The sequence below is a fragment of the Suillus bovinus genome, assembly GCF_016758785.1.
Source record: "Suillus bovinus strain UH-Sbo-P2 chromosome Unknown EDB93scaffold_4, whole genome shotgun sequence".
In the NCBI taxonomy this organism is placed as follows: domain Eukaryota; kingdom Fungi; phylum Basidiomycota; class Agaricomycetes; order Boletales; family Suillaceae; genus Suillus; species Suillus bovinus.
The window spans coordinates 1-15,353 of NW_024542060.1; the positions used below are offsets into that span (position 1 = coordinate 1).

Below are 15,353 nucleotides of genomic sequence, written 5' to 3' on the forward strand. Positions count from 1 at the left end.
CTGTAAGTCAGCAATACTAATGTGCTCGACCCAACGGTCGATTGGCTCAGCATTTTAATGATTTAAATATCTCAATCTCAAGCTACATAAAACTAAAATCGATCTATGTACATTTTGGAGCAACAGATCTCTGATATATGGAGTCTTGTGTCAAGTTTGCCCACCTGTCCGACCCCATCAGCAAGTAGAGTTTGCAGGAAATATAACACATCTTTGATGATCGACGATGTGTTATACTTCCTGCAAACTCTACTTGCCTTGGTATGTTCATACCTCTTCACTTATGATGATACTGATGAGTTACTGGCTTTGAAGCACTCGACCCCAATGTCAAGATTGCATATGCCGAACATCAGTGGGACAAGGAGTCGTTCGATGAGTACTACCGTGATGTGGCCCCGACCTCTGTTGCTGTAGAGGCTGACAACGAACAAGGGACATCTGACTTGCATGGTCAGTATGGCCGTTCATGGGTGCTTGCAGCTGTGCAAGCACGTCTCGCATCAGATCGCACCAAGCTGAACCCTCGCGCTGAACTTACGGCTTATCTTGGAAGTCCTCTCGAGCAGACTGATGATGTCGTATGTTGGTGGGGGGTGAGTGTTTATGCTATCACAAGCATACGAGTTGACTAACGAAAATTTGTCAGCACCACCAGTCACAGTACCCGACTCTTTCATGCATGGCAAGGGAATACTTGCCCATACAAGGCTCCAATCGATCTATGTACATTTATGAGCAACAGGCCTCTGATATGTGGTGTCTTGCTTCAAGTGTGTCCACCTGTCCGCATTTGCTTATGTAAGCAGGGTCGCCCCTGTCCTGTTGCCTCACCCAAAGGTTGATTTTTTCAGCCTTCACATGACTTGCTTTGTGTCGAATAGACATCTCAATGGGGGTTATTGAACCATCGGATTCCAATTGTAATGCTACTTTTGTTCAAAAAAATCATGTTCTAAAGTTATGAGTGAGGAGTGAGTGTAAGGTTGCCATGCTGAGGTGCTCAATCAAAGGTCGACTGTCTCAGCCTTTCGGTGACTTCAATGTCTGAATCTCAAGCTCAATACAACCACAATCAATATATGTACATTTATGAGCAACAGGCCTCTGATATGTGGTGTCTTGCTTCAAGTGTGCCCACCTGTCCGCATTTGCTTATGTAAGCAGGGTCGCCCCTGTCCTGTTGCCTCACCCAAAGGTTGATTTTTTCAGCCTTCATATGACTTGCCTGGCTTCAAATGGAACTTGATCCTAAGGTTATTTGACGCTCTGAATGCGATGGCAATGCTGATTTTGTCCGAATAAATCATGTTTCAGAGTCATGCTACCCCCTCCCCCTACCTACTCAACAATGAAGCATGATTTTATGTATATACTGATGTAAAAAGGATTTAAATAGTGCATTTGGATCATACAAATAGATTGAAGATGGGTTCGAAGTGTTTTTGGCCAATATGAAATGTAATGTGTAAGTTGACCTCATACCCCCCCTCAAAGATCGATTTTTCTGGCCTTCCCATGACTTGCCATGACTCCAAATCCATTTTTCCTGGGGGCTCTTGATAGCTGCGAACAAGATGGTCAAGCCCGAATTGTCAGAAAAAATCAGGTGGTCGAGATACAGAAGGTCCTCCTCCCCCCCTAACTCACATATCTTCCTATTATGTAAATACCGGTATGTAGAAGGGTGTCCCTACTGTTTTACAATGATATAAATCGATTGAGAATGATACAAGAGCGATTTGAGACCATACAAAGTGACATGTGCGAATTTGTCGCATACCCCCCTCAAAGATCGATTTTTCTAGCCTTCCCATGACTTGCATGCCCTCCAAAAGCATTTTTCCAGGGGGCTCTCAATGTACCTGAACACGATGGTAAAGCCCAATATGTCAGGAAAAATCAGGTTGTCGAGATATAGAATGTCCTCCTCCCCCCTCCTACCCCCTATATCGCACCACACTCGAATATAACTCAAGACCAATGCTGAAAATGGTGTTCCTACTGTTTTTCAGTCATACAAATCGATTGGAGATGGTCCCAGGGTGTATAGAGGTCGCCAATATTGCGGTTTGGTGGAGGGGCAAAAAAGTCAGTATTTCGACCATATCTCCATATTCCAACCGCCGTTTTTCTTAATTCTTGGTTCATATGATTCCTGGAAGATGCCTCTAAATGATGTACCAGCCCAGGAAAAGATATTTTTTCCAAAGTTTGAAACCTATTTCTGTTTTGACCATATAAATGACCACCCTTTGTTTCGCACATTTTGAGAAATGCCAGAAATGTGCAAATGGACCACCCCTTGTTTTGCACATTTTTGACATTTCTCAAAATGTGCAAAATGGACACCCTTTGTTTTGCACATTTTTGACATTTCTCAAAATGTGCAAAAGTGACACCCTTTGTTTCGCACATTTTTGACATTTCTCAAAATGTGCAAAATGGACCACCCCTTGTTTTGCACATTTTTGACATTTCTCAAAATGTGCAAAATGACCACCCTTTGTTTTGCACATTTTTGACATTTCTCAAAATGTGCAAAATGACCACCCTTTGTTTTGCACATTTTTGACATTTCTCAAAATGTGCAAAATGACCACCCTTTGTTTTGCACATTTTTGACATTTCTCAAAATGTGCAAAATGGACACCCTTTGTTTCACACATTTTTGACCTATCTCAAAATGTGTAAAATGGATACCACTTGGTTTGCACATTTTGAGAAATGCCAGAAATGTGTGAAATTGCACATGTGAGTTAGGCATAACCTTGGGCTAACCCCATCCTATTTAACAAAATGTGCTTAGAATTGAGTAAGGCTTACTTGCTTGGTTCTTGGCTTGTGATTTACGAATCTTCAGGGTTGGCAAGAGAAGTCCGTTTCAATTCGATGTTAGTGATTCCTGAGCACAATCTGAGCCTTTACGTGTTACAGGATATTGGAAAGTGTTGGCATCAAGTGCGGCATTCAAGAACCATGTAGTACAGGATTGTCTGAACGTGCTTCACACTGACATCGTCGCTGTGTGGAACTTCCGTGATCCTCATCGTGTAATGGTGATTTTCTTTGTTGCCATCGTTCCCTCACATGAATTGTACACAGTACTTGCACAGCAAAGAGTTCAGGACATTCATTGTGAACATGGTCGATAAGCTAGATGACGAACCAACCGGTCCTGCCCAGACCATGTAGGCCGGTCTGTTAAGTGACCAATACAAAAATTTATTTCATTGAATGTTCACAGTGCTATTGGGCTCCCCATGGTGGGTACTATTGCGGGCATCATGTCTGCGCTGGCAGGACCTGCGGCTCCCATCGTGGTACCGATCGCAGCAAGTATCGTACTCGCCTTATGGGTTCGCGATGTGTATCAGACGTCGTAGGTACTGTTACTTGTCCTCGAGCAAAAATGCTGACACTTTTCAGCCACGCAGTGCTTCGGCGCTTCATGTGCTACATTGTCGACTTAACTCTAGTGTTGCAAACACTTTATCTTGTGTCAACAAGTCAAGAATTAACTTGCAGGGTTATCAAGCTCGTGGTCGCTTCTTACATTGCCTCACCAGTGAGCGGAGAAGTTCACGCCAAAATTCAGGAGTATGATAGGGGACTATCATTCCTTGAACGCGCGGATCGTGACACATTGGACAAGATCGTCGAGCTCATGCAATTCTATAGCATCGGTGCAGAAAGAATTTCTGAATTTCGAGCACAGATTCCACCTGTAGATTTGTTCTTGGACGAACCATGGGAAGTTGAGGTGTAGAAATTCTTTGTGCTGCGTTGGCGGGTGTTGTCTGAGTACTGCTGGAGTAGCTATGTGGTTGAGATCTTACTTGACCGAAGCCAGAACCGAGCCTAATAGAATTAGCGAGTTGAAGTTGAGTTGGAGCGATATATGAAAAAGGAGCGTGACCTAACGATTCATGATATTCGTGCTGGTTGGCGAGAGCGTGCACGTAACGATGAATAAGGCATGTCGATTCCATCAGAAGTGCGATTGCAAGTGCACCATGGATTGTGTTGAAGTGCATACATTGGCACTTCCTCATAACGGACTGAGAAGCTGAACGAAACAACATCATTGTTGCAGTCATATGTAGCTATTCAAGCTCCAGTGCACCTAGTACGTTCAAAGTGGGCTATAAATCTGAGAAGACAGACTGGTGAGAAGAGGTATGCAGTTCATTGTGTGCATTGTACGTACAATATGTAATCGCTGTATCCACAACGGAGGTAGTGAGAACGAGCACACCATGAAAATGATGCGTATAAGGATGTTGTGAGATTGTGAGGTGTGGATCGATACACCATTTGGCACATCGGCTCGAAGCAACGGTACTCCTCCCGGTAAGTTGAGGCATGGGCAACAATGATCCCTGAACTATCCGGCTGACTCAAGTTCCCGAACTCTATGATTCTCAGACTTTCTGAAGGTAACGGCGGTACGATGTGAAAAAGTTCAAAGACGACTTACGGAGGACGTCCTTATCTATGCCATGGGTGCACACGGGTCAAATGCTATGAAAGAACAGTGTCAAACTTACGTGTAGGTGTAAAAAGCCCCTGATCAACCTCAGCGTCCAACAAGGGGGAATCCGGAACATACGGTGGGGAAGAAGGAATAATGTGAGGAAGATGTGTTCATTTTAAATTTGTATAAAAGAGCTTGCGAGTCATACAAATGCTGCGCGAGCACTCAGCAAGTGGAGTTGAAACGATTCATGTTTATGTAATTAGCACTAGAATACATGCATTAAGTCAGAGTACACTCTAAGCGCTAGTCTAAATGATTGAGTAACCATTATGTCTGACCAACTTCTATTTACCAGCCATGGGCCCGAACAACAAAATGCATTTATGTCGGCAAGCTTCGAGTTTCGGCGTGCTTTCTTCCCCTCCCCAGTCTCTACTACATTATTGAAATGTCATCGAGACCTGACAGCTTTGCGGAGGTCTCTTTGGCTACTCCTGACACTCCTTTGAACAGTAGTACTAATCACCCTCCTTGGATTTCGACTTCCGAGACAGCGACTCCTTGCGACTCCTTCGTTTACACTTCATGCAATTCTTCTCCACTATTACCAACTTCACACCCAGGTCCCTGTGGGGAGGAAATCAAATCATCGCCTCATTCAAAGAAGGGTGCTACATACGTACGCGCCGTTCTATTGTTTCTCTCCGCTGTTCTGGCGGCAGTTGCGGTGGTGGTACCAGTCTACTTTGTTGTAATCAAACACCAGCATCATGAGTCAGAGACCAAAGGAACCAGCTCTTCCGATCCTTCGTCCGTTGGCTCTCACGCCGGTCCAACTTACGGAGCAAATGGTTCTACGGTCACAACCTCGGACGGATCGACTTTCACATACATTAATCCATTCGGAGGATATTGTGAGTACATTTGTGTTTGCATAGCAGAATTCCTGAAGCATTTCACATGATATCACGTTCTTTTTTCTCTTGTTCAAGCTGCTGATACAATGTCACAGGGATAGATGATCCTAATGATCCTTTCAACGATGGTGCGCGTCCTAACTCATGGACGCCACCGCTGAACGAAAGTTGGGTCTGGGGCACAAATAAAGTTAACGGGTAAGCCTATTTGGCATGGTGGAACATTCTATGAGACTCTGACATTCATGAGTTCCTAGCGTAAATATTGGCGGCCTCTTTGTTCTTGAGCCGTTCATTTCACCTGCTTTATTCGAGAAATACCCAGAAGCTATTGATGAATGGTCACTGAGCACACTTATGGCCGCAGACACCCCCAGTGGCGGATTGAACCAGATTGAGGACCATTACAACACATTCATCGTGAGCTCATCACCATGTCGTGTGAGACGTTACTCAAAATCGAATATCGCAGACCGAGCAGGACATCGCAGAAATTGCTGGCGCTGGGTTGAATTGGATACGTTTGCCCATACCCTTTTGGGCTATCGAGAAGTGGGATTCTGAGCCTTTCCTTGAGCAGGTTTGCTGGCCGTAAGTGATGGCATGAGTATCCCAGTTCACGCTCTAACGGGTGGCACTGTAATTTTCTTCAGGTATATCTTACGAGTCCTTCAATGGGCACGGAAGTATGGCCTTCGAGTCAATCTTGATCTTCACACAATTCCTGGCTCTCAGAATGGTATGCTGTGTCTCCAAAAGTTGCTGTTGGGCGATCTAACATGCTACCCAGGTTTCAACCACTCCGGCAAGTTTGGGAAGATTAACTTTCTCAACGGAGTTATGGGTGTTGCAAACGCTCAGCGCGCTCTTGGTTACATAAGGATCATTGCTGAATTCATTTCCCAACCTGAGTGGAGGAACGTTGTGCCGGTTTTTGGCATCATGAATGAAGCCAGGGTTGCTGTCATTGGCATGGATCAGATGACATCTTTGTATGTTCTTGTAACGCTGTCTTCTGTCTGCAATCCTCACAAATGACATGTCCATCAGCTACATGCAGGCCCACGATATGATTCGCAGCATCACGGGTTATGGGGAAGGGAATGGGCCGTATTTTGCAATCCATGATGGCTTCCAAGGTCTTTCGTCTTGGGCAGGGTTCTTGGAGGGATCGGATCGAATTATCTTGGACAGTCACCCTTACTTCGCCTTCGACGGTAATCCCAACCCCGAGCCGATAGCGATAGGAACTGGGCTGGATGCTGGTGGCATTTGGCCAACTCTAGCTTGCTCGAGGTGGGGGACTGAGATGAATGTTAGGTAATCGCTGAGATTGTGTCTCACTATCAAGCTAATGCGTAACTGGCAGTCAAACAGCGTTCGGTGTCACCTTCGCTGGCGAATTCAGCAATGGCTTTAATGATTGCGGACTGTACCTCAATGGGGTGGGGAACGCTCAGGACGTGGCGCCCTCGTGCTCCCTCTTTTTAGACTCGTCGCAGTGGAATAATACCATGAAGGCGGGGATCCAGCAATTGGCATTGGCAAGCATGGACGCCCTCCAAGATTGGTTTTTCTGGACCTGGAAGGTAAGCATCATCCTTTTCGACCTTTTGATTGAATACAAGAATCGAGTATATTATCTAGATCGGGCCTTCATCTAATAATTCGATTGCATCTCCACTTTGGTCATACCAGCTAGGATTGCAACAAGGGTGGATGCCCATTGACCCTCGCATGGCTACTGGGACTTGCGCTGCACTAGGTGTCACCGCTGACCAGTTCGACGGTGTTTATAAGCCCTATCAGACCGGTGGGCCTGGTGCGGGGACAATCGATCCTGTCTTAGTGTCTTCGTACGGCCAGTATCCGCCCAAATCCATTAGTGGGCTGACTGCAGGAGCTACGCAATCTCTTCTTCCTACTTACACGTCGACAAGCGCCATCCCCACGCTGCCGCCGCCTACCTTTACTCCAAGTCCTCCGAGTTCGGTCGTCATCGGGAATGGATGGTTAGATTCGTCTGATACTAGTTTGGCTGCCACAGAAGTCGCTGGGTGCTCATACCCTAATGCATGGGATGCCATCAGTGTCCCAATGCCCACTGCCCTTTGTCCCCCCACCGCGGGTGCTAGTGCCAACGCAGTTACCTCTGCCCCTGCAGTAACGACTTCATCATGAGTACCGATCCAGGTATCCTTACCGGAACATCAAATACTGTAAATATTAGTAATAGCAAACGGCTCCTGGAGTTCCCTAGTGAGATGAGTACTTTACCTCTAATACATCTAATGTGAGATCCGGATTCAAAGGCCAATACCTGGTCGGCGGTTTCGTAGTCAAAATGACAATGCTCACAAGCATTGGCACAAGTTCGTTTCCACCCCTCATCTGCTGCAATGGAGGAATGCGGTAACATTATTGTGAACTGTTTATCGTATTTCCAGCTAAATTTTATCGCAGTATATTAATGATATTAATTAGCAGGAGCAAAATTGCACCCTTCTGTAGTTCCCACAGATACAATATCAAGGAATCATCCATTCACTGATGTGACATTAGCTAGGTTCTCGCGTAGACTCGACGACGCTCGTCTTAATTTTTTATTCAACATTTGCACAGTCTTGAGTAGTTTTAAGCCGCCCTTCTCAGGGACTTGAGAGAATCATCGAACATTTCTATCGCCCACCAATATTCATCAACCGAAGGGACATAAAAACATGAAGTCACATAAACACAGGACACCCATCTCCGATGATATCTTTGGATCTTTGTGTAATTTTAGGGTCTTGAAGCAAGATAATCTTACGTGCAATAGTTCAAGTCTGAACCTACGGCGACCGTCCTATGTAATCCATCTCCTCGAAATTCCCATACGTGAAAAATCATAATCAACGTGCAGAAAGCTATAGTGACGATAGGTCCCTTTCCGATCGCAAATCTTGTTTTCTAATGGAGGGCTCGGCTCCGGTGATTTCAATGCCAATCAGTTCTCCTGTCCCCACCAATGTCACAGCTGAAAGCTGGTTTTCTCTTCGAAGCAGTGCCTCGCAACGAGATAATTGTCCGACCCAGCCATCTACCCACAGAATCTCATATTCGTCATGAAAGTGAGAGATATAACTCGGTTGTAATCTGAAATACAGCATCAGGAGTCTCGGAATAGGTTCCGTCAGATACCGTGCCGTTCCACTACTTCTTCTTCCCTCCCTTGCCTTTCCCACCAGTCTTTCCTCCGTGTGAGGCGCCAGCAGAAACAGTGCTACTTTCAGCGCCAACAGCTGCACCCTGGGTTGCACCACCTCCTGCACCCCTCCGCCTTTTCCCTTGGGTATAACTAGTTCTTTCTGATTTCTTCAACCATCTTTCTGGATCCGGCGGGGGCGACACGCCTGGTACGACTCCCTTCGGCACACGTTTTGTTCGCAATTTCTTTTTGGTTTCCAAAGCCTCCGGCTTTTTCGTGGGTTCTTCCACAGAAGCGAGAATCGAAGCTGGTTGGGAAAGGACAGGTGGCGGCGCAGATTCTAAAGTCGAAGCAATAGAACTGGGGAGCTGAGACATAGCTTGCATGAATGTAGTTGCGATGAAATCCTGGTGTGATTGAGATGCTGGTAGATTGGTGAGAATGTCTGCATGTTCATCCGAAGACTACGGGCGGCATATATGCGTGAATGAGTTGCCAACTACCTGCAAAGCGCGCAACGTACAGGATCAGCTGTTTCAAGAAGTTCGCTATAGATGTCCAGGGATGACTGGTACGATCCTTGACGATAGCTCTGCAGAATGAATTATTTCGATCCTGATATTAAACGACATGACCAGATGCTTACCAACTGAGCCTCTAAGTGCATCGCGCCTCTTTGCTCTGCCTCCTTCCCATTGTTTTTTATTTCCTTTAGCACCTGAGTAGCGTCTTCTTCTCGCTGAAGACGATACAATGCATATGCACGCTCAAATGAACACTGTTCATTTATTTCGGCGATAAGTGCAAGGGCGGTGTCGTACTGCTCAGTCTGGAGAAGCAGGAAGAGCTTCGTCCGTAGTGCATCCCGATCGCTTGGATCTAGACGCAAGACTGTGAATTCCGTCAATATTATATTATAAAAAGTTTGAAACTGCATCACCGACTCTTATTACATGTACGAATCGCATTTGTAAAGTGCCCACCATCAACTTGAGCGCAGAGGGAAGTAAACAGACGTTTTAGTCTATCCGTCAGTGAAGCAGGCTGCTGCTTTTGTGGACGTCGCTGTCTTGAAGGAGTCTTGGAAGATGTCTGGCCCGCCTTGGCTGGGATAGGTTTAGGTGGCATTTGATTCTTTGGTCGTCGGAGTCGTTAGTGACGATGGGATGAAGTCGTGAGCCACGTGTCACAGTTCCTTTCTTGTGACATAATCAACCCAATTTCCGTCACTGAACGAAAGCATTGTTCACCTGCTACCATCAGGCAATGTCTACAAAATTGTGAGTCGTGTGCTATATCTCATTCATTCAGCCTTAATTATTGCACATAGGAAACCAGCAACCGATGCGAAATTTGATACTGACACCCGGGACAAGATGGACACAGAACAAGAACCAGACTCTCAGCCTGCAAGAAAGCGGCCTCGCATTGACCTTGGTGTTGGCGAGCGCAAGCGAGGCAAGAGCATGTTTGGTATTGTTCTTGGAACACTGAACAAGGCGAAGATTGAGGACAAGGAAAGGAATGCCAGTGAAGCAGTAAGCATAATTCATACACGCGTTTACTCATTAGAATGACGTATATATTTATCTTCAGGCTAAAAAGCGCCAGATGATAGACCAGCGGTTGCAAGCCAAACTTCGCAAGGAAACTGACTCAGTTCGACGCTCTGAAGAAGCCAAGAAGGACAGGAACCTCGCAAATCGAAAGGAAGAAGAACTTCAACTCAAAGATTCAATCGTGCGTTTCAAGTTAATATCCTCCATCTTTCAGCAACCAACGACTTTATCTTGCAGTATAAGCTACGAAGAACGCATTTACCACTCTATTCTCACTTCCTATGTACATCTGACGACATCCAGTCTATTGATTCCGTGGAGGACCAGCCATCATCAATAACTCTAGCTTTACCCACACGATCGCACCCTCCACCTCTCTTTTATTTCCCTACGATACTCACAGCAGCCCAGGAAGCATTTCTAGAAAAACGCAAATTCAAGGTAAGCTTAGTATTTGAAAATGCACTGTGGTCGATGGTGTAATATCTACTTTCGCTGTCGTTGCATCGACGAAATCGGCACTGATATTTACGACCTAGGTCAAGGAAGCAGCCGAATCCGAATGGTCCACCTTCCGCGGGGAGCGTACTGCTGGTATTGATGAAATTAAGGAGCTCCGACTACGTGTTGCCGATGAGGACGCAAGACGGAAGAAAGAAAAGAAAGATGAAATCGAGGCAGACGAAAAAAATCAAATCAACACGGACGAGGAAATGGCCTCTGAGGCACCCAAGCCTTCTGAATTGAAGGCGGAGGAGCGTGACTCTAAGACAGAAGAAAAGACGGAGGAACGCGAATCGAAGACGGAAGAAATGGAGGTGGACGTTGGTACTAAGGAGGAATCAGGCATGCGCGCAGACGATGAAGATGCAGTTGAATACTGATTTAGGTGAGTGAATCGAAAGCGTGAATTTGTTAGCCGTTAATGATGGACCCTAGACTGAATAGTACAACTGTGCGTAATCATTTTGAAGGTGGTACAGTATATCTTTTTCTGTTCTAGGACACTCTTGTGCGCTTAACTTGTTGTTCTAGTTGTCACCTGTAGTTCGGTCAATATAGTCAGGTGTCAGATTTGCTCGTAATAACTGATGAGCCAATGGCCAGGATACATTTTCCCAATGCTAGGAGATGGTGATATCGTGTCTATATCTATCAATTTCGAAGTCGTTGAGGGCTAAGATCAACGAACCATGATGAGATACTGTTGGCCTTGGCTTGGTAGGTGACAATCACGCAGCATGGTTCCCATCCCACTTGCTGTGTCGGCTCCAGTCTGATCATTGATTTTGGCCATCCCGGACTCTGAACCCTAAGTACGTAACTACCTATCTGTGGTGGTGGTGGTCACTGCTTATCCCAATAGCATAACAAATATCTTGGGAACGCAATGACCTCCTACAGCAAGTGAGATTACACATAATAGGTGTTGGTGGGAAGTTGCATTATACCAATTGACAGGCCGTGACATTCTTCCTCCGGATGTGAGACACTCTGCCAACAGTTTCCAGCGTTAATCAAGAGCTGTATTTATCTCGTGCTTAAATACTGTAGAGGTGCGCTTCACCGAGTATTGTGATTATCTGGCCCCACGCAATAATAACAAAACCATCGTCTTATTCGAACCAAAAGGTAAGTCCATATGATGTTGATCAGTCTTTCTGTCTTGCTCATTCCGCAGCCAAGATTGGCAGCTTCCTCTGCCGGACACGCATACGCCAGACTGTTTGGTTGTTTGGCCGTTCCACGTTGCACTGCCACTTCGCCTGAAACCATGACCATCACCTTACCCGTGTATTCCCTGGCGCATCAGCCCTAGGATCGTTTCTCTGTGCCGATCGTGGGCTATGCTCACTTTTGCCACTCCCGCGCATTACGTGCTCATAGCGGGGTCGATGAATCTCGGTCTCAAATGATCCTTGTGGCCTGTTTCCTAGGATTCTTCAGCCCATTCGGAGTTTCCGATGGACTGGTACGAATGACTTTTGGCCTGGCCGGCCGTTAAGCGATACAGCTTGTTTCGCTTTCGACAGCAGCCAGCCATGTCGTGCCGGTGGTTTACAAAACCCTGAACGGCAAACGCCTGGGCTGTTCTCTGATGGAATTGCCATGGCCAACGCCGGAGAACCTCCACAGAAATTTCTTGAGAGAAGTTTTGGAAGCCTTCACGCCACATTAGAGCGGGTATTTGCAATTATCCTATGAACGGCCAGCTATCATCTTCGGATCCTGGGATATACGATTAGAGGTTGGTTGACAATAGTATCAGGTCAGTTTGTAGCGGTAATTATTCCACACGTGTGATGTTCATGAGAAATTCAGGACATCGAAACATTCGTGATGGTACCGGAAACAATGCGCCTTATAGATTTCAGGTAAGGCCTGTCGTTATGACTTTCTAAGAGTTAACCAGTTGACCTCAGAAAACAAGGTTCCCGACAACATATTAGATATAAAAAATGGGTATAAATACTTGCGCTATTTCGTTCAAATTATGAACCTGTCATCATGACTTAGTAGAAAAGAGCGAATGATAGTGATGATAGCAAGTATCACAATCGACGAGCCTGTATGTAGCTATGCCCTGCCCCTCGTACTCTGTACCAAAGGAAAATCACGAGCATCGAAGAAAATGCGTAGTCTTGTGACAAACACAAAAAGATAAAGATTAGACCATCCTCTTCATCCCAAGATGAGTCTCCTTAACGTGACGCCACATACAGTCGCGCCGCATGGTCTGAATGGCTGTATTGTCGCGCTTCCGATATGTGCAACCTTGCCAACGACATACATTTGGCGCATTTTGAGTCCCAGACAGATGGCTGCGCCTGACATGTATCTTGAGTGCATGCAACGGCCCTTCAAATACACAAGTCACATTTTCTCCGACAAGCCAGCCGCAAGATAATGTATCGGATGGAGGATGGTGAGTTCCATGGGAATGAGATCCACTAAGAGGCAGATCTTCATGTGGTTGAATGAAAGGTGGACGATATGAAAGGTTACTCATGTCGCCTCCATCACCTGTATTGGATGGTTTACGGTGGAAGGGTGTTTCACGGTGGTAAGAGGGTGACTGATGATGGGAGCTAGATGATGCATTCAAATGATAATCGGAGGATGATTCAGGGTGAAAGAATTGTTCACGGTGGTAGGAGGGTGACTGATGATAGGAGCTAGAGGATGCATTTGTAGGATAATCGGAGAATGATTTGGGGTGGACGAATTGTTCACTGTGGTAGGAGGGTGACTGATGATAGGAGCTAGAGGATGCATTTGTAGGATAATCGGAGAATGATTTGGGGTGGACGAATTGTTCACTGTGGTAGGAGGGTGACTGATGATAGGAGCTAGAGGATGCATTTGTAGGATAATCGGAGAATGATTCGGGGTGGACGAATTGTTCACTGTGGTAGGAGGGTGACTGATGATAGGAGCTAGAGGATGCATTTGTAGGATAATCGGAGAATGATTCGGGGTGGACGAATGGTTCACTGTGGTAGGAGGGTGATTGATGATAGGAGCTAGAAGACACGTTTATAGGATAGTCGGAGGATGATTCGGGGTGGAAGGATGGTGATTGATGATAGAAGCTAGAAGATGCATTTGTGCTAGGCGAGGCGTATGGCGGTGGATAAGGGGCATAGCCATCTAGATGCTGCCTGTATATGGGGTACTTGTGAGAAAAGTAACTGTTCATATATGATGACGAGGGGCATACGTTTGTGGTGGACAGAATGACGAATGATTACCCTCTGTAACCCAAGTGTCAGGAGACCAGAGGTTGACATCTCTTTGTGCGATGTTGTAGTACTGGATATTATGATAACTCGCGGGGTGGTGGACAGGGTCTCTATAATCTAAGTTGGATTGAAGCTTGTGTGTTACCGCCATGTAATTGGCAGTTGCATAGCAGTTTTGCAGCAGAGCTACATTGTCTATTATGGGATGGGTGGCAGTAGCTCCATCCCCGTAGTAGGGGGGGTATCTGTTGGATGAGACATTTGATTGCGTGGATGTTTTGAGAAGATAGTTCATCATATCGGCAGCGGAGTCAAAAGCGTTGGCTGTGGTACCGACATCCGGTGAGGTGCCAGTGCGCGTCCCGCCAAGAGGGAAGAACCTGCTTGCCCTGGAATCGGCCGATATTGAGAAATCAGAGGGGGGTAAAGCCCGAGCAGGGCGACTTCTAGTGGTTATTGCGTGAGATGTTTTTTACGAGGAAACAGTAGACTAACTTGAAGCCTGACACTGTATTCTGGTGATCGCCATGAAATAAACTGTCAGATATTAAGGGCTCATCGTCGAGAGGAGGCGACGAGCTCTGTGATCTCGAGGAAAATTCCTTTGAGAAAGATCAGTGTGATGGAGAAGCATGTTTCTAGGGTTCCTACCATTCCAATGGCACAGGATGAGACGACGTGCGAGGGGCTCTAACTAAGGAAAAACGAGAGAAGGCGGAAGTTCAAAGGGTGCGCCCAAACCAATAAATACCCTGTGATCACCACACAGCAATAACCGATCCTCCAAGTTGGGGCGCAGGCAAAGGACTTGCCATCATGGCTCAAGGCCAACCTGACCATAAGCCACCAACCACCAGCCAACAGGGAAAATTGAAAGTCATGTTCTAGAAGACAAAACCGGCCAAGCCATCCTCCAAGATAGCACGATGGAAGGAGCAGAAGATCTTTGACGAAGGAGGTAATGGATCCGACGACACCCGAACATCGGAATACAATTTTTGGAGACAAGAATTGGGACGTTAATCCAACCAACAAAAGGTAGCCAATTGAAGCTATACGATTAGAATTATGTCCCTCGGGAATAAAATGCTGTATCGAGGAACATATGGAGTCAGTGAATGCAGCACCATGATGACGCTTGATGCAAACGAGTCTGACACAGTGGAATAGAGGCAGCGGGTAGGTGGGAGAAAAGTAACGAGATTAAAGACGCTGAGCACCGAGCCCTGGGTTATTAGTATATGCCCAGTGTACAATAAGGACAAGCGAAAGGAGATTTCCGAGTGCCGTGATCATGGGAGCAGACCCTGTATGTGAACATGTAGAGTCCATCATGCATCATATAGGCTAGTACTAGTAGCAGCTGATTACTTACTGCGCCACACGGAGAGATCAGATGAAGAACGTGACTCCTTCGATTTGTGAGGTAGATATTGGTACCACACGCACTCTTGAAGCTTCAAAGGC

General features: G+C 46.1%; 5 protein-coding genes across 5 annotated transcripts; 3 read left to right on the forward strand and 2 right to left on the reverse strand.

The window, feature by feature from the left end:
• Nucleotides 1-3,287: 3,287 nt before the first annotated feature.
• Nucleotides 3,288-3,769, forward strand: EDB93DRAFT_1219107 (uncharacterized protein; the record flags this gene model as incomplete). The annotated part of the gene is made up of 2 exons (XM_041451115.1): nucleotides 3,288-3,382; nucleotides 3,430-3,769. The coding sequence occupies 2 exons, from the start codon at nucleotides 3,288-3,290 to the stop codon at nucleotides 3,767-3,769; spliced, it is 435 nt and encodes a 144-aa protein (XP_041312255.1).
• A 1,005-nt stretch (nucleotides 3,770-4,774) lies between these two features.
• EDB93DRAFT_1219108 (glycoside hydrolase family 5 protein) lies at nucleotides 4,775-7,970 on the forward strand. Its single transcript, XM_041451116.1, has 9 exons — nucleotides 4,775-5,394; nucleotides 5,493-5,595; nucleotides 5,655-5,817; nucleotides 5,870-5,988; nucleotides 6,051-6,136; nucleotides 6,188-6,389; nucleotides 6,448-6,717; nucleotides 6,767-6,986; nucleotides 7,045-7,970. The coding sequence occupies exons 1-9, from the start codon at nucleotides 4,929-4,931 to the stop codon at nucleotides 7,576-7,578; spliced, it is 2,163 nt and encodes a 720-aa protein (XP_041312256.1). The 5' UTR covers nucleotides 4,775-4,928; the 3' UTR covers nucleotides 7,579-7,970.
• Nucleotides 7,971-8,112: 142 nt separating this feature from the next.
• Nucleotides 8,113-9,815, reverse strand: EDB93DRAFT_1118789 (uncharacterized protein). Its single transcript, XM_041448430.1, has 4 exons — nucleotides 9,529-9,815; nucleotides 9,231-9,475; nucleotides 9,108-9,176; nucleotides 8,113-9,048 (listed from the first exon to the last, which is right to left on the reverse strand). The coding sequence occupies exons 1-4, from the start codon at nucleotides 9,710-9,712 to the stop codon at nucleotides 8,590-8,592; spliced, it is 957 nt and encodes a 318-aa protein (XP_041312257.1). The 5' UTR covers nucleotides 9,713-9,815; the 3' UTR covers nucleotides 8,113-8,589.
• On the forward strand, nucleotides 9,816-11,454 carry EDB93DRAFT_1118792 (uncharacterized protein). Its single transcript, XM_041448431.1, has 7 exons — nucleotides 9,816-9,864; nucleotides 9,915-10,122; nucleotides 10,181-10,324; nucleotides 10,381-10,584; nucleotides 10,683-11,032; nucleotides 11,083-11,117; nucleotides 11,179-11,454. The coding sequence occupies exons 1-5, from the start codon at nucleotides 9,851-9,853 to the stop codon at nucleotides 11,025-11,027; spliced, it is 915 nt and encodes a 304-aa protein (XP_041312258.1). The 5' UTR covers nucleotides 9,816-9,850; the 3' UTR covers nucleotides 11,028-11,032; nucleotides 11,083-11,117; nucleotides 11,179-11,454.
• Nucleotides 11,455-12,565: 1,111 nt separating this feature from the next.
• On the reverse strand, nucleotides 12,566-14,927 carry EDB93DRAFT_551955 (uncharacterized protein). Its single transcript, XM_041456696.1, has 4 exons — nucleotides 14,538-14,927; nucleotides 14,382-14,488; nucleotides 13,865-14,329; nucleotides 12,566-13,805 (listed from the first exon to the last, which is right to left on the reverse strand). The coding sequence occupies exons 1-4, from the start codon at nucleotides 14,538-14,540 to the stop codon at nucleotides 12,812-12,814; spliced, it is 1,569 nt and encodes a 522-aa protein (XP_041312259.1). The 5' UTR covers nucleotides 14,541-14,927; the 3' UTR covers nucleotides 12,566-12,811.
• Nucleotides 14,928-15,353: the final 426 nt, after the last annotated feature.